General features: G+C 45.8%; 4 protein-coding genes across 5 annotated transcripts in view; 1 reads left to right on the top strand and 3 right to left on the bottom strand.

Moving 5' to 3' along the window:
• shank1 (SH3 and multiple ankyrin repeat domains 1) overlaps positions 1-8,053 on the bottom strand; it is a 64,872-nt gene extending 56,819 nt beyond the window's left edge. For both annotated transcript variants that reach the window (XM_048990361.1, XM_048990363.1), the window contains exon 1: positions 7,933-8,053. In XM_048990361.1, the coding sequence (XP_048846318.1) occupies positions 7,933-7,959 (27 nt within the window). In that variant the 5' untranslated portion in view covers positions 7,960-8,053. The remainder of the gene's footprint in view (positions 1-7,932) is intronic.
• kmt5c (lysine methyltransferase 5C) lies at positions 1,818-13,906 on the bottom strand. Its single transcript, XM_048990367.1, has 9 exons — positions 13,832-13,906; positions 12,547-12,679; positions 12,231-12,396; positions 12,000-12,109; positions 11,763-11,926; positions 11,372-11,391; positions 10,051-10,187; positions 9,661-9,821; positions 1,818-9,201 (listed from the first exon to the last, which is right to left on the bottom strand). Exons 2-9 carry the CDS (start codon positions 12,657-12,659, stop codon positions 3,116-3,118), a joined length of 6,957 nt encoding a protein of 2,318 aa, XP_048846324.1. The 5' UTR covers positions 12,660-12,679; positions 13,832-13,906; the 3' UTR covers positions 1,818-3,115.
• Positions 13,907-14,047: 141 nt separating this feature from the next.
• Positions 14,048-18,592, top strand: hspbp1 (HSPA (heat shock 70kDa) binding protein, cytoplasmic cochaperone 1). Its single transcript, XM_048990376.1, has 8 exons — positions 14,048-14,959; positions 15,407-15,532; positions 15,622-15,832; positions 17,164-17,388; positions 17,467-17,622; positions 17,780-17,876; positions 18,011-18,122; positions 18,214-18,592. The coding sequence occupies exons 2-8, from the start codon at positions 15,413-15,415 to the stop codon at positions 18,289-18,291; spliced, it is 999 nt and encodes a 332-aa protein (XP_048846333.1). The 5' UTR covers positions 14,048-14,959; positions 15,407-15,412; the 3' UTR covers positions 18,292-18,592.
• tmem86b (transmembrane protein 86B) lies at positions 18,411-20,974 on the bottom strand. Its single transcript, XM_048990381.1, has 3 exons — positions 20,503-20,974; positions 19,783-20,026; positions 18,411-19,196 (listed from the first exon to the last, which is right to left on the bottom strand). The coding sequence occupies exons 1-3, from the start codon at positions 20,551-20,553 to the stop codon at positions 18,742-18,744; spliced, it is 750 nt and encodes a 249-aa protein (XP_048846338.1). The 5' UTR covers positions 20,554-20,974; the 3' UTR covers positions 18,411-18,741.
• Positions 20,975-21,052: the final 78 nt, after the last annotated feature.

Here is a 21,052-nt window from a genome sequence, read left to right as displayed (position 1 = left end):
GGAGTGTAGTAGGCTACACCATCTAGGTTTGTGTAGGTACACTCTATGATGTTCGCACTGCGGTAAAATCGCCTAACGACGCCTTTCTCAGAACGTACCCCTGTCATTAAGTGACGCATGACTGTAAATATCATTTAGCAGTACATGCAAGTTATTCTTAAACAGAGAATAATAAACTTAACACATGATAAAACACCGCTTCCTAATTTGTTACCTTTTAAATTTTTTTCATAGAAAACATACAGAATAACACTGTTTCTATTGAATGATAATGTCCTTGCACCTTATGTCAGACTTCCAAACTGTCAAAACTGAATGTAATCCCAGACAAGCGGGTTTCTGGTTCAAAGCTGAAAATATTTTCTGCAGTCTTCCCACCCAAATTGCATTAAAATGAAATGTTCTATGAATGGGTTTCATGATTATTGAATGAACGAATAATTGAAATACAAAAGTGCCCTGTGTATAACACACATATGGCTAATGGCTTCAGTAATATCACCAAAAGAGAGACAATGCACTTTAATCACATGAAACGTAAAGATATGGTCATTAGGGTCCAATGCCACCAAAAAGTAATCTACAAAGAAAATGAAATTTGACTAAAAGCAGACTTTCTCAAATGTCAATTACTTGCGTGCACCGACATTTACTGAAATGTTAATTCTTCTGACCATTAGAGTAAAAAACACTGACTCATTTTTTATCATGCATTACTTCAAAGATTTTCTATTTATAAAATCAGATATTTCTCAAAAGGAATATTTGAGCCTATAGATACAGGGGGCATCTACTGTACACAGTGATCTCCCACGTCACTATAGCTTCAGGGGGGTGTGAGCACAGTGATCACCCGCATGTCACTATAGCTTCAGGGGGGTGTGAGCACAGTGATCACCCGCATGTCACTATAGCTTCAGGAAGGAAAGAGCACAGCGATCACCCGCATGTCGCTATAGCTTCTGGGGGGCGTGTGCACCGTGATCACCTGCATGTCACTGTAGCTTCTGGGGGGCGTGTGCACCGTGATCACCTGCATGTCACTGTAGCTTCTGGGGGTGTGCGCACAGTAATCACCCATATGTCACTATACCTTCAGGGGGGTTGTGTGCATCGTGATGACCCATAGGTCATAGCTCAAACTCCAGTAGAAAGCCCGCATGCATGGTAAAGGTGAGCAGTGGAGAAAGCCGGGGCCCTTAGCAGGGGCTGGACTGCTGTCACTAAGTATGCACTGTTTGGCAAAGCATCGCTCACATATATGCAGGTAGTGAATCTCCGTACATGTGCTGTGTGCATCAGCAACACTCACATTTTAATTCTTCCAAAGTGGTAAAGATTGTATTTTGGTCTGTTTGAGCAGCAGTTGGCGCTCTTGCGCCATATTACACTCCTCTTTCTCTTCTGCCGGTGTCCTCATTATGAAAAAAGCTGTTCTACTTGCCTTCAGAGTTAACCCCTCACTTGTGCCAAAGGAAGCAAAAGTGGGTCATGGAAAGGGAGGGGGGAGGAGGCGGGGGAGGGACAGAAGATGTGAAGAGATACCATATCTGACAAAAGAGGAGTCAAGCAGTGTAGATATGGAGGTCAAAAAAAGTTTGGAGTTAGACGACAACTGAAGTCACAAAAACCAGGGGTGGGCATTAATTGTACATCTATACATGACTAAACAAACTTTTAAGAAAGATCTTTCATTTTTATTAAGTCTTTATATTACTTTACAGCATAATATTAAAAGATTTTTTTCTCTAAAAAATCCAGTTTCCATTTTAAAAAAATGATCTTTATATATGCAAGGGAACTTCTTCCAGAAGTAGTATGTGAAACCTCTGTAGTGACTTTATTCACAACAAACAGACAATCAATGATATATTAATGTTATGTATTAAAGCACCGTTTATTAAAAAGACAGTCAAATGAATGGGCCATTCCTGTTCTGTCTAGCTTACTGCTCACATGTGAGATCTGGACCACACTGGCCTGCACCTGGCACCCAGCTGCTCCCCCTTTCGGCTCTCTTATTAGCATCGTTGCGGCTTTCATCCCATCAAGTATCAATCAGGTACATATCAAGGTATTTGGGGGGGAAAAAAAAGAGAAAAATACACACAGATCCACAAATAACAGAGCCTCAGGTGAACAACTGTATAGAAAGAGCAGAGTTTGTATGCTATGTTGAAATGATATACAGCTGCTGTACCAGCAGGCTTCTGTCCCATGTCATTGCACCTGATACGAATCGAGAACAAACACAGCATAAGCAATACACGGCCCTAGCCACAGAGATAGAACATACCAAGACATTTAAAACCCTGCTGCCCTTCCCTCACATGTGGAAACACTGTGCTTCAATCTGTGAGTTGTTACATAAGGTCATAAAGCAAGCAGTATAAGTTGCAGACAATGAATCCAGTATCAGGCCTCTGATGCTTTGCCTCACTATAACACTTCTGACTTCCCCTCCAACTGCCATTCACAAATATGCAATTTCTCAGGAAACCTTCCACGGAATCTTACAAAGTCTACAAAATTACACAAGGTGTACATTTATATTTGCATCAAGTACTCTTTCAGTTCAGTTTGGAAAGGCGATGCGCAAACTGTGTGCCCTCAAACAAAGAGATGGACATATTGTATAAATGAAAATTGTACAACTAGGTTTAAGATTTCAATACAGTACAAATATTCACTGAACAGCACATCAGCACCCCCATGTGCCTTACATATGCTATTATAAAAGTTAAATAAGAACATTTTATTTTATAGTAAAAACACCTTCTTTACTCTTACAAACAAATTTCCCAAGAACACAGAGGAGATCATATACGTTTTGGGAGAATAAAAATGTAAAAAGTCCCACTGAACAAACAGCAGCTCCTGTCAACCAGCTTTGCCATCACCCCAGGTTCTGGTCAAATTGCAAACACTGAGACAGAAACAGGTAATGCATCGATTTAAAAGTGTCAATTAAAAAAAAAAATTCTAATACTATTCCCTTACATGGCTCAGGCAAACTTTGTCAAATGATGAACCTTGTTAAAGGTTTACTCCTAAACCACCTGTAAAACAAATGTGTACCAAGAATTGCAACAGCTCAGCAAAATGTACCACTACATCAGTCTGTATACTGTAGGTCTAGATCCACAGATCCCTCTGTTACAACAAGTCTTAACCTCTTGGGTCTCCTGTCTGGGTGGGGGGGAATCAGGGAGTGTGAAAACGTGGGGAGGGAGCAGGACCCCGAGTGGGCAGGATGGGCAAGAGTAGGGCCAGGCTGATGCACATCCTTCCTACCATGAGCGTCCCTCCGCATCGCTTCCTTGCTTCCCACACCAGCAATGTTGCCTACAGAGAAACAAGGTGAATAGTTTGAGGACTTTGGTCCACATGGCTCAAGGACTAGCCTGCCTTGCGTTCCAGAAGGCTCCATCAGGCAGCGGTAGGTGCAATTTGTAGCGGCCGCCCTTGGATAGTTCAAATATTCCCTTCCATCCTTGTAATCCAGGGTAACAGTGTGGTCGCCAGTGATGTTGAAAACATATGGAGAAGCCTGACAAAAAGAGCTGGACTGAATCTTATTAACCGGTACCTGCGGCACAGAGTCATGACTGCAAACTGTTTGAGGGCTGTTATTCTGGGATGATGTCTGCGATTGGTCCATAGACACAGATGGACTGTAGGTGAAATTTGAATGTTCAGAGCGTACAAAGGACGGGGCCTTGGAAAAAGGCAGTTGGCGTTTGTCTGAACACGAAGACATTTCACAAGCAAAACGGACATTTTCAGCATGCAACAGAGTTTGGGATTTGTCCTGGATTGGACTTTGATTATGAGATAAACAGTCATTAGCAAGCGGACTGGAAGAAATGAAGGACTTATGGAAAGGGGAGAGTGTTTTACCTGATAAATTACAGGAATGACTTGATTTAACAGATAGGGGTTTCTCAAAAATTACTGCATCTTTACTGGATGTCCGATATACTGGCTGACCTTTCTCATTATGAGAGAGAGACTTGCTTGGGAATTTAGGCGTCTCAAAATTAATTGATACTTTTCCCATATTAAAATCATATTGTGACAAGCTACCTTGATGACAGGCAACATTGGAAGATGAAACATTGTAACAGGGACGATTTTTTCCCAGATCAAAATATCCAGTTTTTGTGCTTTGCGTCTTAGTGTACAGGTCTGCATTTTTAATGGCTGTTCCATTCAGCCAAGAAGTTGCACAGAAATTTTGATCCTGCCGACCACAGTGACTTTTAACAGCGCAGTTTGGGTTATGCAAAACACCTACATTTTTATCATGCACACACACATCCCCCCGGTTCACAGTGTTCATTTGTGAATAAAATACAGAATTATTTGCTGTAGTCAAAGGGTACGACTTCATGGTTTGATTCTGTGTCCCAGAGCTGTACAAGCCAGCTGCAATTTGACTATTAGTAAAATATTCTGGTTTGCCTGTAGAACTAGGCGTGCTCAAAGGCATCAAGGGCTTGTCTTGCACAAATGACTGGAGTTTACCACAATCTGAGCGGATGGAATCTCCTCTGGAGTAAAAGTAATCAAGAGGATTGTGTTGAGGAGCCTGAGAGAGGGAGTTTGAAGATGTATGCCTAGAACTTGGTGCTGTGTCAAATAATTCTCTGTTGGCATACTGATTCCTTCCAGTGAAAGGAAGTGACTGCGTGCCTGAATCTTGCTTCATGTATGCCAGTTTATTTCTGTCCAGAGAGCAATTTAACAGGACTGCATTTTTCTGAGCGACAGGTTCAAGAGGAGATGAAAAACCAACATTTGAGGTGCTTAGAGATGCTGTATCTTTTGTGGAGCTCAGACCCTCATTCAGAGTGAGAGACTCATTCTTTGATGAACAGATATCAGAGAAACTTTGAAATTCTCCTCCTGGGCTGAAATGACTTCCAGGACTAGGTGTATCGAGATAAGAAGTTTCTGCTTGCCATGTCTCAGATGTGGCCTGTGAGAATGGACCACTGAAAGACTGGTTGTTTTCTTCCATGGGGCAAAAATCTGTTAAAGAGCTTTGGAGGTGGCTTTGTGGAGGCATCTCGTAATATCCTTCTAAGTTTAAGGACTGGAAATCAAGAACATCCTCACAACAGTGAGTACTACTAGAATCGGCAAGAGGGAGAGAACTCTCTGAAAAGAAAGGTAAATCTTGAGGTTTTGGCTGTAGCTGGAATGAGGTAGAATTTGTATCAGTGGGGAAATCATTGTAAGAGGTGCACAAAGGGTTTGCCACCTTCACTGTGGAGAAAACAGACGCGTTGTTCACATTAAGCACGTGGCTAGGACAGCTGGTTCTCTTTTGCTCCTCGGTTCTCCTCCACCATTTTCTTGATGGAGGTTTTATTACTCTGTTCTTGGTTTTTTCAATTGCTCTCCTCGGTAATCCTTGCCATTTTCGGCCAGGTTCTTCATTCATGCCATGAGGAGAATGGAGAGAAACAGGTGAGAGTGGGAGAGAGGAAGGATCTGCTTTTGCAGACTTCATTAGGACTCTCCTTGGTTTGTTTATAAAGGATGATGAGTCTACATTTTTAAGTTCATGGTAATTCACACGTACCGTGTATGGTCTCTCTAGCACATCCTGACCAAAGCTTATGCTAGTCCTTGAAACATCACTCTTTTGTTTATGGCCAATAAAGTCCACAGTCCATTCACCTTCAGGTTTTCTTCGTAGTCGTATTCTCAGTAAGGAGAGATCCTCTTTACCAATATTCAAAAGACCTTGGTCACCACCCATGTCCACTGGTTCTGTCTTACACTTTTTTATTTGTTCTTTATCCTTAATGTCACAGTCTTTGACATGTTTATCAGATACTTTATTTTTGTAAGACCTTCCAATTATGTCACTCTCTAGAACTTTAACTGTTTTACATTTATGAGTTTTTTTAAGCAGGAGAGATTTTGTTTCCTTGTCCTCTGCTTTATCTTCAATTCCCCGAAAAACATTTTCCATTCTGTCCTCTTGCATTTGTTCCAAAGCTACTCTACTAGTGTCAGTTTCTATGTTTTTCTTCTCGTTCACCTTGTCAATATTACACCCTGGCTTGAAAACTGCATTCTTTATTCTTCCCATGTTGCCTCTTTGCATACTCTGTTCCAGTAGTGCTTCTTCCTGTTCTCCCTTGCAGCAAACATTCCTCTCCTTTTCATTGTTCAAATCAGAGACACAGTCCAGAAGAGATTTAAAGGGTTCTAGCAGCTCAACTTCATTTGCTGAGCTTTTATTTCCATCCACATCCCTTTCCACGTTCCTTGCCATCTCCCATTCCTCCCCTTGTTTTCTCTTAAAGCGAAATTTAAAATGTTCTTTCACGCCACATTTGTTTATTAGGACCTGGTCTGCAGCCCGTTGTTGCATTCCCAAATGCTCTTCACGCCACCTTACTTCTTCTCTCCAGTTTCCTGTCCTCATGTCAGTCTCTGCAGCCTGAGGTTCTCCTTCAGGGTTTTCCTCTATTACATCAGTCAGGGAGACCCCAAAACAGGCTGAAGTCCTTTTAGTCCCAGAATCAGTTGCCGATTTGAAGTTTTCCTTCTCAGCTATCTCACTTTCTTGAGCCAGCACCATTCTTTTTGGTATGTCCATTTCTTCAGTCTCCATTCTTGCATGCACCATAGCTTCCTTTATTTTTTTCTCGCACTCTCTCTCATGTTCCCCTCCTCGATCCCACTCTACCTCTGTTTCCGTGTTTTCAAATGCCACCAGGGGTTTCGTTATTTGCCTGTCTGAGTGGATATCTACTTTGCTACCAGCTTTATTACATTCTTCTAGTACCTTTGATTTACCCGATTTTGCCCTTCTCTCTCTCTGTTTTTTAAGCAGCCTCTCCTTTCTGTGTCGACTTACTCGACATTTTAAATGCTTTACTCTAGAATGCAACTTTCTGAAAGCTACACTCTCTTTCAAGGGTCTTACTAAAGTTCTCTTTTTAGATCTAATGTCACATGTCACCACTTTAATTGCAGTGCCAGAGTCACCATTCAAACAATGATTTTCTGTCATTTCACCATCCTTTAACCTTGAGCTAACTGCTACTTCAGTTTCTTCATTCAATCCTAAGTCATGTCTTTGATCTGTAAAATTCTCTACTCCAAGTCCAGTGAGCTTCATTGACAGAACCTCTAAACCAGCAATATTTAACCCCTGTTCAATCTCAGTGTCCATTTCTTTTCGAGGAATCCGTTTCTTAAGGGGGACATTGGCCTGTGGATTGGGATCCAAACATGGTAGACAGTCAGGCTTCATAATGGCATGAGGAATAAGTGGCGAAAGAGAAGACTGAGGTGGCTTTGGTTCTTCTGCATCATGTGATGGGAGATGCTCCAAAATGTGAAAAACTGGCTGCAGGCTACCTTGGAGCTCAGATTCTGCCATATGAACCATTGATGATTGACCCTCTTTTGTTTCATCTGCTGGAGGTGTCTGACTCATGTGTTTCCTAGCCGTCTTCATTTTCATGTTACCCTTTTCTGTTATCAATTCTTCAAGATCTCCCGCTTGACTGAGTTGTGGACATCCAGTGTTTCCTAGTTTCTCCCTGATATTGCTGAAATCTTTCACCACCTTTGCCTTCTCAAATACATCAAAAAGAAGAACCCTCACTTCCTTAACGCAAAGGTTGTGCCCATTCATAGCTGCTATTTCTCCATGTTTTTCATCTCTGAAATCTAATACAGATCTTAAATTCCTACTTTCGCTATTTTCAAGACTGGTTTCGTCTGCCCTATTGCCCTTGGTTGCTTTTTTATCTGCAGTCTTAAATGTGGCCTTGCAGAATTCCCCTTTACCATTGTATTGTTCACCCTGTGATAAAACAGCAATTACTTTAGAACCCATTTCACTTTCTATGTTAGTTATATCAGCTGCTCTAAATGACATACCCCTCAACCCTTTCTTACCTTCAAGTCTTCCAAAATCCTTGCCATTCCGTCTCTTAGAGTTCTCCTGTGATCTGGAAACTCTAGTTTTGGTTTCCCTGTCTTCTACTCCAGCGCTGCTCCCATCTATTTTCTCCATAATCCCTTTCCCATCTCCCTCCGCTGCCTTTTCACCAAGCTTGCACATTTCTAGACTGGACAACCTGACCAGATCAACTGTAACGTACCGATTAAATAATGAGAGAAGGGGCTGGTGGCGAGCAGGAAAGGATTCACAGTTGTAAGAACTGAAGGAGGAGGGCAAGGAGCAGGGACCACAGAGATGTGGTTCTAGGGTACAAAGTCCATTGCTATCCTGTCTCCCCAAGGAGTTATTTGTGACAACTTCACAAAGCCCAGTTCTTTCGCTGCAGTTGTTATGACTGCTGCCGTGTGAGCATCTGGTAGATTGGAGGGTCCTGTCAGTCCCCAGAGTGGGTGCACTTCCACACCTGTTCTTTCTTACATCTGAAGGCTGGCATGTGCCTGCTGCTCGTGGTCCACTGCTCTTAGACTGTCCTCCTCCAGTGTATGCTGGATTACTGGCACATGCCACACTACCACAGCACCTACTAACAGTGGTGCAGTTCGTGCTCCTCATGGTACCTATGGCTGTAGCTGTGCCATCCCTGGCTGCTGGGGTGAATTTAGTACTACCACTCCCATTTCCACTTTGGCTGCTGCTACTGCTGCTACTACTATAACTACATACAATTCTGGGTACAGAGTCAGTTTTACAAACCCTTAATTCTGAACCAGCACTCAAAGGCCTATTTCTTGTCATGTTCCTAGTTCGAGAAGAGACACTTTCTTGCACACAGAGCAGAGAATCTTCCACCATGTCAAAATTTCCCTTGCCAGAGTTCTTCATAGGTACCACAGAAGAGCCAGCGTGGAGGACAACTGCTGGAGGTGATTCAGAATCTGGACAGCTCTTTTTCTTTTCATTGTCCTCTATGATCAGGGAAACATCATGCTTAATCCCACTTTCCAGCTCTTCCACTTTTGGCCGTTCGACTAGGCCATCTGAGGTGCTTGTTGATTGGTCCACTGAGCAGCGACGCAAACACACTCGCAGGTCCTTGAGCATGGTATGCGAGACAGAGGGGATGGTAAAGTTGTACTTCTCTGTTCGTCTCCCTCTCTCATCTGTTTTCCATCTGTTAGCTTTAGACAGTTTCAATTTCCTGCTGCTTGGGGACAACATATTCTTCTTCATCCCCTGAGAAAGGGGCCCCTTGGAAGCACAAGCTTTAAAATAAACAGATAAATAATTAGGAAAATAAATACATATTTATCTGAATCACAATAAGAGCTACAATAAGAATTAGCCACATTTAACTGGGAATGGTGTTTCAAGGTTAGACCAGTCTTTTCCTTACTAAAACTGATTTTCTAATATCTTAAGCATTCCTGCTGCTTATCACACCAAATACTAATAGAAAAAAATGAAGTATGATTTCTTTCCCTAATATTTGTAAGGCAGAAAATGGGAGGTACAAGGATTCAGCAGGTAGCACTGCATAATTAGAAATGTATTCCTGAATGGCCTGAGAATGACCAGCATCCCATTCAGGGTGTCCCAGCACCACAAAAACCACTTATCCAGTACAGGGTTGTAGATGATGAACAGATGCACTGCATTTTTTCTGCACGTGAAACCTCTGCGCTAGACAGCCTCACAATGAGGCACCTCACAGATAATCTTACCCATGCTGCTCAGCGCTAGGGTTGTGCACTGGGTGAAGTTTCCCTTCACCCGACTCAGACGAAGATCGGTCTCCCTTAGGCTGTACTTCTGGCCAGGGGCATCACTGGGATCTGTATGGACTGTCTGCCTTTTTCTCTGCTTAAAGGAACCCTCACCTCTCCTTAAACGAAAATTAAGTTCAATGAGTTTTGTGACAAACATTATGTGACATTGCAATTATTTTTATTATACGTTTTACAGCAATCCTAACCATTCCTGCTGTCCTATTAACAGCAAACTTAAACTACAAAAAAGTGCCAAAACACCTATAGACAATAAAGCCTATAGGACAAGATCAGCAGAAAACAGACCATGCTGCCCTCTGCTTTCTTGCTGTTGTGCCCTCTTACCTCTCACACGTGCAGCACTCACACATCTCGTTATCTTCACCAAAAAAGCTGTCACCATAGTAACAAGTGATCTCTTCCCCAGGAGAAATGGGCCGGACAACTTTCACACATGCACCATACTTGTCACCTGGGACAAACTGTGGGAAACAGAAAACATACTGAGGGGGAGACATTAACCAACAGCATATAAAGGAGTGATATTGCAAAATGGCATTCTTCAGGGAAAGATTTGCCCATGTGGGGTAAAGAACGACGTTACGAACTCAATTAACTTCATGCAAAACTGAACAAAGTTCTGAAACTTCTGAGGCTTAAGCTAAAGACCAGATTCAACATGCAGAAATGCAGATTGAACATGAAGGTCATAAAAGTACAATGTACAGGCCAAATGCTATGAGATGCAGTCCTCTCTTATGCATATGTACTTTGCTGACTGGCGATCAAATTGCAGCCCAGCAACAGATTCTTTACTTGGCTGAAGTCACAGATTACTAACAGACTAGAAATGAGAATTATTCATTATAGTCCTGCTCTTCAGATTGTCTAGGAGTGAATTAAACAGCAAGAATGAAAATGATTCTCGGAGAATGCATGCAGCGCTCACACACAAGTAGCAGAGATAGAGTTTAAACTGATTTTTAAACATATACAGTAAGCCCTCAGACATTCGCGAAATTACGTTCAGGAACCAATCGCGAATGAGGATTCCCGGATGTTTGGTAGAATCACTAAAAATGGCAATATGTGCTTATTTCTATAGTTTAAACCATATATATGCTCCCAAACACTAATTTCATTTAAAAGTTAGTGTAATACATTACATTAAAAAAACAAAAGTTTGATGTAAAAATAGAGTACAGTATCGCCTAACGGATATTTGTAATATTAGCACATTTACAGTACAGTATACTAATGTTACCCCTACTAATTCATAGAACACGCCATTGGCTACCGTTTTCTTTTGCATTCACAGTAAGGAAGAATGAGTAAATGAGCCCTTTCAGGGTTTATAGCAAATGCGAGAGGGAAACCCGGGACACATTTGCTATTCACGTAAACATTAGCACGTTCACATGTACTTTAAAACTCCAGTTTTAGTTAGACAAAAACACAATCATTTGATTCTTAGCATGCATGTAAACATACTGACTGGGACAGCGGTTACAAATTGTGTCTGCAAATGTTTATACTGCTCTCAAAAGCAGAAGCAGAAAATAAAAAACTGACAGACACCAACAAGCATATTTATAGCCCTGTCCTTTATAGGGCAAAATCAATATAACAAGAAAAACGGGAAGGACCCTACCAACAAGGTTCTTACCTTACAGTTTGGTCTGCAGTCTTCACACCACAAAGAGATAAATTAGTGGTTAGAAAGGGTATGTTCACCATATTAGCTTTACAACAACAAGCAGCACTTAAAGACTATGAGAGAACACAAAGACCCGCAGGTCACTAACATTACATAGCTTACTTCACATATTATCTTCAGACTGGAGAAAGTGACCTGTACCTCTGAACATGACCAATTAATCACTTTTATATTCTTACCTTATTAGACAGACTAACGCAAATAAGACTAATATGATTAACCACATGCTCAACTTAATATTAATATACATGTAGGTGTGTCATGGTTAACTGGTGTACAACAGAAGCATTTTACTAAACCATAGTGAAGAGGAAGCTGAAGTGAGTGAGAAGAGCCTGACCGTGATTGATGAAGGCAGCAGGGCCCAGCCACAGTTGAGCACAGCGCTTGCGGGTGGAGTACATCACACTGAAATCATTCACTCCAGCTCGGAGAACCGCACTATCAGCTGCACTCAGCTCTGCAATACAGCCCTGCAAGACCTCCACGCGTTCACCCACCAACCTGCAGAAGACATGCGACCATGAGGTGCTGGCACACAGGCACGCAGACAAGCACTCCAAGGCCCCTGACTCACCAATGTCGTGTTGAAGTGATCTTGGCTCCATTGGTTTCTGATGAGTAACGGTCACACGATTCAATTTGAACACCACTATCCATCAGGAAGGCGCTGAGATAGCGGTACACCTGAGAAAGGAAGGAGCTTTGATTCAGTAGAGAGAACATGCTCCTACTTGATTAGTTAGGGTCAGTACAAGAACTGCAGCTTAGACGCGTTGTCTGTTTGCTTAGTGAGAAAGACACTCACATGCTGTCTCAGCAACTCCTGCCGGTGAGAGCCCAGCTCCGCAAAGTAGCCCCAGGCCCAGTCCCCCACCGTTAGTGCCTCAAAGGTCACCTGGAAGTCATGCGTCCGTCGGAAGCGCTGCAACGTCTCCCTGAGGTAACCCCAGCGGCGGATTTCTGGGGGAGGACTGCAGGAGAAATTCAAGAGAATCAAAACCTGCTCATACTTCATGTCTTATCAAGCACAGGTACAAATACACCATAACTAAAGAGCAGGGCCTTTAGTGTGTTAACCATGACTTCTAAACATGTTACAAAGAAGAGTGACGATTCTATACCTGATATTCATCTTGTGGGTGCTGAAGCCCAGCAGTGGGTCCAACACGAGGCTCGTGGCCAGGTCATCGATCTCACACAGCTCTCTGACACTCATTCTATTACACCCCTCCATCTCCACCCTCCATCAACATACTGTCAGGTGACAGCAAAAAACACAGTCAACATGCTATTCCTAATCCAGGTCTGCATTATGTCAGTCATATGAGTATTTCTGTCCACAAGACATATCTCCACTGAAATCCAGGAGAAATGCCAAGCCATCTTAAAATTGCATAGTGCACAAAATAATGAAAAAACATGCATATTACAGATCGTTCACGCAAAGCATTCGGAGCAGCAAGAGCCCTCTTTTAAAGCTGAGTTTAAGAGATCAAATATACCTGTTACTTAATATACACGAGTACAGGTGTTATTCCGTCAGTACCCCAGCATGGTTGCTAGCATGAATTTAATTGACCTAATAATTATTCTCATGAGAATGTAATTTACATCATGCTCATTTCCTGGAAATGAGCAACTAACCCTTAAATATGTTCCCCTAACAAACACTGCGACTGTCTGCTTAAAAAAAAAAAAAAAAAACAGCCCGTTGTGCAGGAAAATCGCAGATCCCCAACAGCATCTCGCCTATTCAAAATTTTTCATACAAAACACCCGCCGTCCCTGTCTGTCTGTCACAGTCCCGCAAGGCTCTACCCGGGCCGGGTCCGTCGGTACCACGCAGGGAGGGGAGAGTGTATGTGTGACCAAAACGACACTCAAGCGCTCAGATTACTCCATGCATCAGCTGAATCTCAGCCGGTGCTGAGGTCGCTTAGTGGGGTCACAGATGTTTTAACACTTCGTGGTGGAAAATTAGCATCGTTTCTGTGAATGTACCTAAAGCAGGCAAAATACGGCGGACGGAGCCGAGTTTCAAGGAAACAGACCGCTGGCTGCGAAAAATAGGAAAGCGGAAAACAGGGCGCAGCTTATGATGAACGGAAAATAAAGCTTCGCGGGCCGACGGAAAAGCGGTGCCCCGGGTGCCGGGGCGGCTCCGCCTCGACGGTTATTCTTTGGAAATTTCTGGGCGACCCGGATCCGCGCGCAGACAGCTGGCGAGCTCGGTGACTAGCTAACCCCGGACAACCGTATCTGACAGGCCGTGAGGTTTCGGATAAGACTGCAAAATCACAAATCAAAGAGAAAACACAGAACCGCGCTTTACACCTAACAATCCAGAGCAAAACACAGAAAGACTCTCAAAGGTAGTTCGAGTATTTAAATCCAAAAGTTTCATACCCTTGCGCCGTCTAACAGAGTAAGCTTTATTTTTTTATCTTCTCGTCGACGTAATAACCATCATCCCCTGTCTATGACGTTGATTGGTCAGAATGGAGTTCAGTTTGCTTAACAGCACTGCAATTGGCTGACCGTTCAAATTCCCGCCCTAATTCTCGCGCAACAGGGTCGGGTTTTATTTGCGTTGATTTGTGGTTACCTGTACTAAATCGTAACCGCTGCATTTTAAAGACCATTTCGGATATTTCTAGCACAGCGCAAACCCAGGCGCGTGTGGTTAAAAGCAGTTTCGGCTGATTTTCTTCTCACGCTGATTTAGAGCGGTCGCTGGTACAAAATGCTGTCGGTACATGAGTGAATGCTAATAAGCGCTTTATCTAATATTTACGAAACTAAAAGCAGGATTCATGACCAGCGTGCTTGCATGTAATTTCAGAAGCACGTTTCTTAATCTAATTGTTCTTTGACTATATGCGTCTATGTATCACGCTCATTACTGTAAGAAGTTGTCTTTGTTTACATCATTATGAATGAATGATGTCTATTTCAAATTCCAATTGCAGTTCACCAACACCGCCTGTAGAGCATACCATACACGGTTTTTTCCTCTGTAATATGTTGTAGTATTTCTCAGTCCCCATAATCTACACAATAAACACTTTAAGTATCTGAATACGAAACATTTTCAATGACATATCTTCAATGCGATTGTATGACATTAAGTCTAAACACACTAAGCAAGGGACATGGGAGCTGGGTAACGGTTTCGTAGTAGGGGTGTTGTAGAATTTTTGTGCGCGAATTGGTGTTTCATTATCACAGACATTCTGCGCGAGGTTGCACTATAATACGGTAGAGAAACAATGGCGTCTGTAGTTCAGACGAGCAAATCGTACGCACGTATACACTACTTTACGGTACATGCTTTTTAATGTCCGTGTACTAGTTACTTTACGGCAGAGAATAATATGGTCGCCTCATGTGTCAGTATTCGCCACTGAGCGCTGCGTTTCAATACAGTCTAGAATTTTCCAGATATTGCTATCTTTAAATAACAGGATCACGTACAGTCACTGTAGTGTACCTTTATTCACAGGAGCGATTTGAGTGTGGTTGCGCCGTACTTAGGTGAGTAGATTGCGATTATTAGTTACTAGTTCATATGTACGCTATAGTTGAAGATTTCTAATGTTTTCTCCGGTGATGTACCACAACGGATATTTGTAGACACAGATAATGATTGATTAAATAATAACGTAGGAGGTGTATCGTTGGGTAGATGTTTGTGCGATGGTGGTTACAGCGACTGCTGACATTTTGCCCATTAACTAACCTTATTTACTGTTGCAGTCTATTTGCTGTTAGTTGGTTAAATAAGTTGACTTACATTATAACGCCTCTATACTTAGAGATGCACACTATTGTACAAGTGTAAGGCCACTACCGTGTATTGTCCATGCTGGCCAATACTTTGCTCTCATAGTACTGGTATCAGGTGCAGTTGTTGTGTCTGGTTAGTGCTGGGCAGCTGAGGGTGTGGGTTGATGTGGTCCGTCGGCTTTTCTCTGCGTTCAGGGGACAATGGCAGAGGGCAGTGGCCAGAGACAGCATCCTCGCAACTTGCAAGGCATCCTGCGCATGGCTGTAGAAGCGGGCTCCGCTTCTGATGGACCAGCCCCCCAGCAGCCCATGTCAGAGGAAGTATGGCACACTGACGCGGTCCTTCCGAGTGAGCTGCTGACCTGCTTGCTGCTGTTGGTGCTCAGTCTCTCCCCCCCTCCCTCCTCTAGAGGAAAGCATGGCTGAGGGAAGCTCTCGCTGACATCTGTAAGGGGCAGCAAGATGAGGTGGAGCAAATGAAGCAGTGTCTGTCTGTCCTGCGGAGAACCACAGCACAGGAATCACAGGAGCATGAAGAGGAGGAGGAGGAAGAGGAGGAGGAAACAGAGGGGGCACTGGAGCTGCTTTCAGAACTGTGTGAGAACCTGGATAACGCTAGAGGTGAGGAGTAGGGAGACACTGGCGGGGCGGAGCAGCGTGGGTATGGGGGGCGCTGGCGGGGCAGAGCAGCGTGGATATGGGGGGCGCTGGCGGGGCAGAGCAGCGTGGATATGGGGGGCGCTGGCGGGGCAGAGCAGCGTGGATATGGGGGGCGCCGGCGGGGCAGAGCAGCGTGGGTATGGGGGGCGCCGGCGGGGCAGAGCAGCGTGGGTATGGGGGGTGCCGGCGGGGCAGAGCAGCGTGGGTATGGGGGGCGCCGGCGGGGCAGAGCAGCGTGGATATGGGGGGCGCCGGCGGGGCAGAGCAGCGTGGGTATGGGGGGCGCCGGCGGAGCAGAGCAGCATGGATATGGGGGGCGCTGGCGGGGCAGAGCAGCGTGGGTATGGGGGGCGCCGGCGGGGCAGAGCAGCGTGGGTATGGGGGGCGCCGGCGGGGCAGAGCAGCGTGGGTATGGGGGGCGCCGGCGGGGCAGAGCAGCGTGGGTATGGGGGGCGCCGGCGGGGCAGAGCAGCGTGGATATGGGGGGCGCCGGCGGGGCAGAGCAGCGTGGGTATGGGGGGCGCTGGCGGAGCAGAGCAGCGTGGATATGGGGGGCGCTGGCGGGGCAGAGCAGCGTGGGTATGGGGGGCGCTGGCGAGGCAGAGCAGCGTGGATATGGGGGGTGCTGGCGGGGCAGAGCAGCGTGGGTATGGGGGGCGCTGGCGGGGCAGAGCAGCGTGGGTATGGGGGGCGCTGGCGGGGCAGAGCAGCGTGGGTATGGGAGGCGCTGGCGGGGCAGAGCAGCGTGGGTATGGGGGGCGCTGGCGGGGCAGAGCAGCGTGGGTATGGGGGGCGCTGGCGGAGCAGAGCAGCGTGGATATGGGGGGCGCTGGCGGGGCAGAGCAGCGTGGGTATGGGAGGCGCTGGCGGGGCAGAGCACCGTGGGTATGGGGGGCGCTGGCGGGGCAGAGCAGCGTGGGTATGGGGGGCGCTGGCGGGGCAGAGCAGCGTGGGTATCTCTATCTGTCTGTCTCTATCTGTCTGTATCTCTGTCTGTTGGTTTCTCTAACCTGTATGTCTGTCTAGCCTGTCCCTTCCGTGTGTGCACTGCAGGTATTGATGTGTTCTGAGTTTTTCTGTAATCCTCTCTCCTTACTTGACATTTTTTGGTTCCTCTCATCTGTTTCTTTCCTTCCTTCTTCCTTCCCCATTTCCTGCACCATTCTGTGTAAGTAATGTAATAATTTCCGCACACTTCTGTGAAGTGCCTTGAGGGGGACTGTGTCGTGAAAGGCGCTATATAAAAATAAATTGAATTGAATAATAATACATCATCCTTCTCTCTCTGCCAGACTTGATGGTGCTGGGTGGCCTGGATCTGTGTGTGTCTCAGTGCTTGTCACATGCCCAGGGTGGGATCAGGTGGAGGGCCGCTCAGCTTTTAGCTTCCTGTGCCCAGAACATGCCCGAGGTGCAGTGCTACTTACTCCACCGGGGCACCTTGTCAACGCTGCTGCAGCTCATAGACTGTGACCCCCACCCTACCGTGAAAGTGAAGGCGCTGTACGCTGTGTCCTGTAAGTACATGTCTCAGTGTGTGAGTGCCAGATTGTCCCCAAGCCAAGGCCTCATGCTGTCTCTGCATGCCCACGTAGGTCTGGTCCGGGAACAGGAAGAAGGCCTGCGTGTCTTCCTATCACACGACGGCTTCTCTGTGCTGATGAGAGGGATGCAGTCAGACAGCGAGAAGCTGAGGACCAAGTCTGCATTCCTGCTGCTGAACCTGCTGAGCGCGCACCCAGAGCACAGAGGTGCCGTTTGCATGCATGTGGGCGTGCATGTGTATTCATGCTGTGCAAGTTGCATGTGTGTGCATGCGCATGGTGTGTGAGTGCTGTGCATGCATGAATCTCTGTCTGTACATCTGTGGCCGTGCCCCTTGACTCTCCCGCGCTCGCTACCCCTCAGATGCGGTCCTCTCCATGGGCATGGTGCAGCAGCTGGTGTCAGTCCTGCGGTCTCCACACTCCTCTTTCCACGAGCATGTACTGGGCGTGCTGTGCTGGTATGGATCACCACACACACACACACACACATGCCAGAAAGGGCCTTAAAAATGTCTCTGGCTGCATGTTAGGACAGGAAAGCTGCAGCGCGTGCTGAGGCCAGTGTCTGTTTGTGTGTTTAATGCTCGGATAGCCTGGTGGATGGGTGCGACCGGGGGGTGAGCGATTGCCGGGACCCTGCTCTTGGCCTGGAGGAGCTGCTGAAGCACAGAGCAATGGAGCTGAAGGGCAAAGAGGAAAGCCAGGTACTTGCATCGTGCCGACGGAGAAGCAGAGCTCGCTTCCGTGACTGCTGCAGGTTTCGCACTACTATTCACGTGGCTGTGTCCTTCTCAGGAGGAGCTGGCTTACTGCGAGTGTCTGCAGGCGGCCTGCTTCCGGCACCTGTCTGCTGACAACGGCATGGACCGCTGAGAGCCGCCTTGTGCAGCCCTGTCAGTGCGGAGCTGGGCTTCGCGTTCGTGATGCAAACTTAACAACCAACCAGCAAGGGAGTGTGAGATGGTCCAGCAGAACAGACCCAACACAGCAGCTGAAGTCCTCTTTGCCACTTTATTAGGCAGACAAACAGATACTCATGCAATTTTGCTCAAGTGACTATCCGCTTTTCATTTAAGCCTCTGATGAGTTACACACGACTTACTGACAACAGGGATAACATGGAATCTCTGTTTTCATATATACACTGATATTTCAATAAAGTTTGTTCACAATGGTTCTGGTAATGGATTCATTTAAAAAGAATTTTTTTTGCATGCTGGGGAAGGTGCAGGAACGTTAGAGATGTCCGGGGCACGTGGCTGTGCAGGATTCTCCGTTTGGGATTCTGCAGCCGTTCCTGGCCCGCCATACTCCTAACAGATCCTACATCCTCTTCCTCTTTCCAAGCCCGCCGCCCTGGTCGCCATTCGCCGACACGTCTCCCACGGCAATCAGCAGTTGTGCCAGATAGTAAGTCGTCATGACGACAGCTCTGCCAGCAGGTGCTTGATCAATGACTTTAAAGACTTGCAGGGCGAGACTCAGGTCAGAGACTATGAATATCAGACTGCCCAAGAAGGTTGAAGGGCGATGGGTGCGTACAGCCAGAGTTGCCATGGTTACTATTAAAAGGGTGTAACCCGCAACGGCCAGAGTGATGATGTCGGCGTCCTCTTGCTTCTGTAGATAAGGATACATGTAAAAGTACACTCCTGCCCCCAGCAGCCACAGTGGGATGGACAGAAAGACTGAGGTGCAGGAGCAGGGCGCAGGGGAGTAACGGTGGGAGAGGAATGCAGCTGCGTACAGGAGGTGGGCCACAGCAAATAAAGTCAAACCTAGAGGAGGGCGAGAGAAAGAGAAATGTGAAGGTCCAGGTTTATACAAAGCTGAGTGTGACTGCGTGTCCCCCAGCCGCCTGGCATTGGTGTGCTGGCTTCACCACAACCACAATCGAACGGGTAAAGAAGGACACTAAATCTACTCGAATGGGGCTGTGTGGAATAGGGCAGAAGAACAAGTGTGTAATGCAGGATGTTTGGACAGCAGAAAGGGTACATTGCATGGAGCATACTGCCCAGGCTGCATGTCAGGGCCCAAGGCCACAGAAGTCAATCTGTCCCCACATGTACATTTACACTTTATTTAGATTAGATGCCTTTGTACAAATGAGGCAAATTGCACATTGATAAGGGGGACGGCTAAACATAAGTGCCACTAGGCTGAGCTTCCAATGAATGTCCAGGCACGAGTGTAAACAGATTCGGAGCAGCAGCTACGCAACCTCTAACAAAGCAAGAACCTAATAACACTATTCAATGATCAGAAGTGCAACATTAAGGACATTCAGGGAACATAGAGTGGTATCAGGATAATAGTGGATTTCCTCAAACAGCATCTGCCAGGGAAGTATTCAATAGTTACCATAGAGAAACATTTCATGCCATATAAGGCAAATGTCTCCCCCTGCTGAGAAGAGTAGGCCTCCAGCTACACCCCACAAGCTCCTCCCTCCTTGGTAACACAGCACCAGGGCAGCCAATGAGATCACAGGAATGGACTTCACTGCTGCAGCAAAGGCAGAGGGGTTGGATTCAGGAATCCACAGGTAAAAGTATGCAGAAGTGGAGAGGAAGAAGGGTAGGAGGGAAAGGAATAGAAAGACAGACTGATTGAAGAGGGAAGGAGGTGTACAGTGCAAGTCATATTAGGTTATCGTGTGTCATACTGAACAAACAACATTTATTGCAGTTCACCCCAGAGCATAATGTTCATCTTTACAAACTGACCAATGAGGACTGTAGTAGTGCAACCTGCTGCCAAGGATAATATATACAGTACATCATACTGAAGCCCTGCTCTGATTCCAGTAATAGACAAGGATAAAGTACCGTACTGCATATCTTACCACAGCCCTGCACCGCCTCCTGTCATGCGCAAGGATAAAGTACCGTACTGTACATCTTACCACAGCCCTGCACTGCCTCCAGTAATACACAAGGATAAAGTACCGTACTGTACATCTTACCACAGCCCTATACCGCCTCCAGTCATACGCAGGGATTAAGTACCGTACTGTACGTCTTACCACCGCCCTGCTCTACCTCCAGATAAAAGGATGAAGTACTGTACTATATACCTTACCGTGGCCCTGCGCTGTCTTCGATCGTACGCATCCGTTTCCAGAATGTCCATTTTTTTGTCCTTAATAAATAATAATAATAAACCAGTGGATAGGTGTGTCTGCTTCCTGTGTCCTCTGCTGAATGCCTTCAGTGCCCTGCTCAACTTCCCCTTCGTGTGCTCAGTGTCCCCCACCTTCTCAGTTGTTCTATGCAAACCGTGTATGCCTACACTACTGCCGTCTGTTTCTTTAGACTATGAACTTTGCACTTCTAATCACATCTACGTTTTATCAATGATGGGTGATGCCCACCCTCTCTCACCAGGCCCCCGTGTCCACAGGTGATATGACAAACCTGCCAACAGCAGACTGAGCTCAAAGGTGAACAGGCAGGATGACGTGTAAGGATGGTACCTGGTGTTAGGACTGTGCTGGTCATTTTTTTATCTATCCAAGGAGAGGTTAGGGGCAAGACAACTGGACTGAGGACACATAAGTGCATTATGAATATAATCCACATAAAATAGAATGCGAGACTGCTGTGGCTTATGACTTATGGAAATACAAATA

The sequence above is a fragment of the Brienomyrus brachyistius genome, chromosome 22, assembly GCF_023856365.1.
Source record: "Brienomyrus brachyistius isolate T26 chromosome 22, BBRACH_0.4, whole genome shotgun sequence".
Lineage (NCBI taxonomy): Eukaryota > Metazoa > Chordata > Actinopteri > Osteoglossiformes > Mormyridae > Brienomyrus > Brienomyrus brachyistius.
This window is presented reverse-complemented; position numbering and strand designations above follow the sequence as displayed.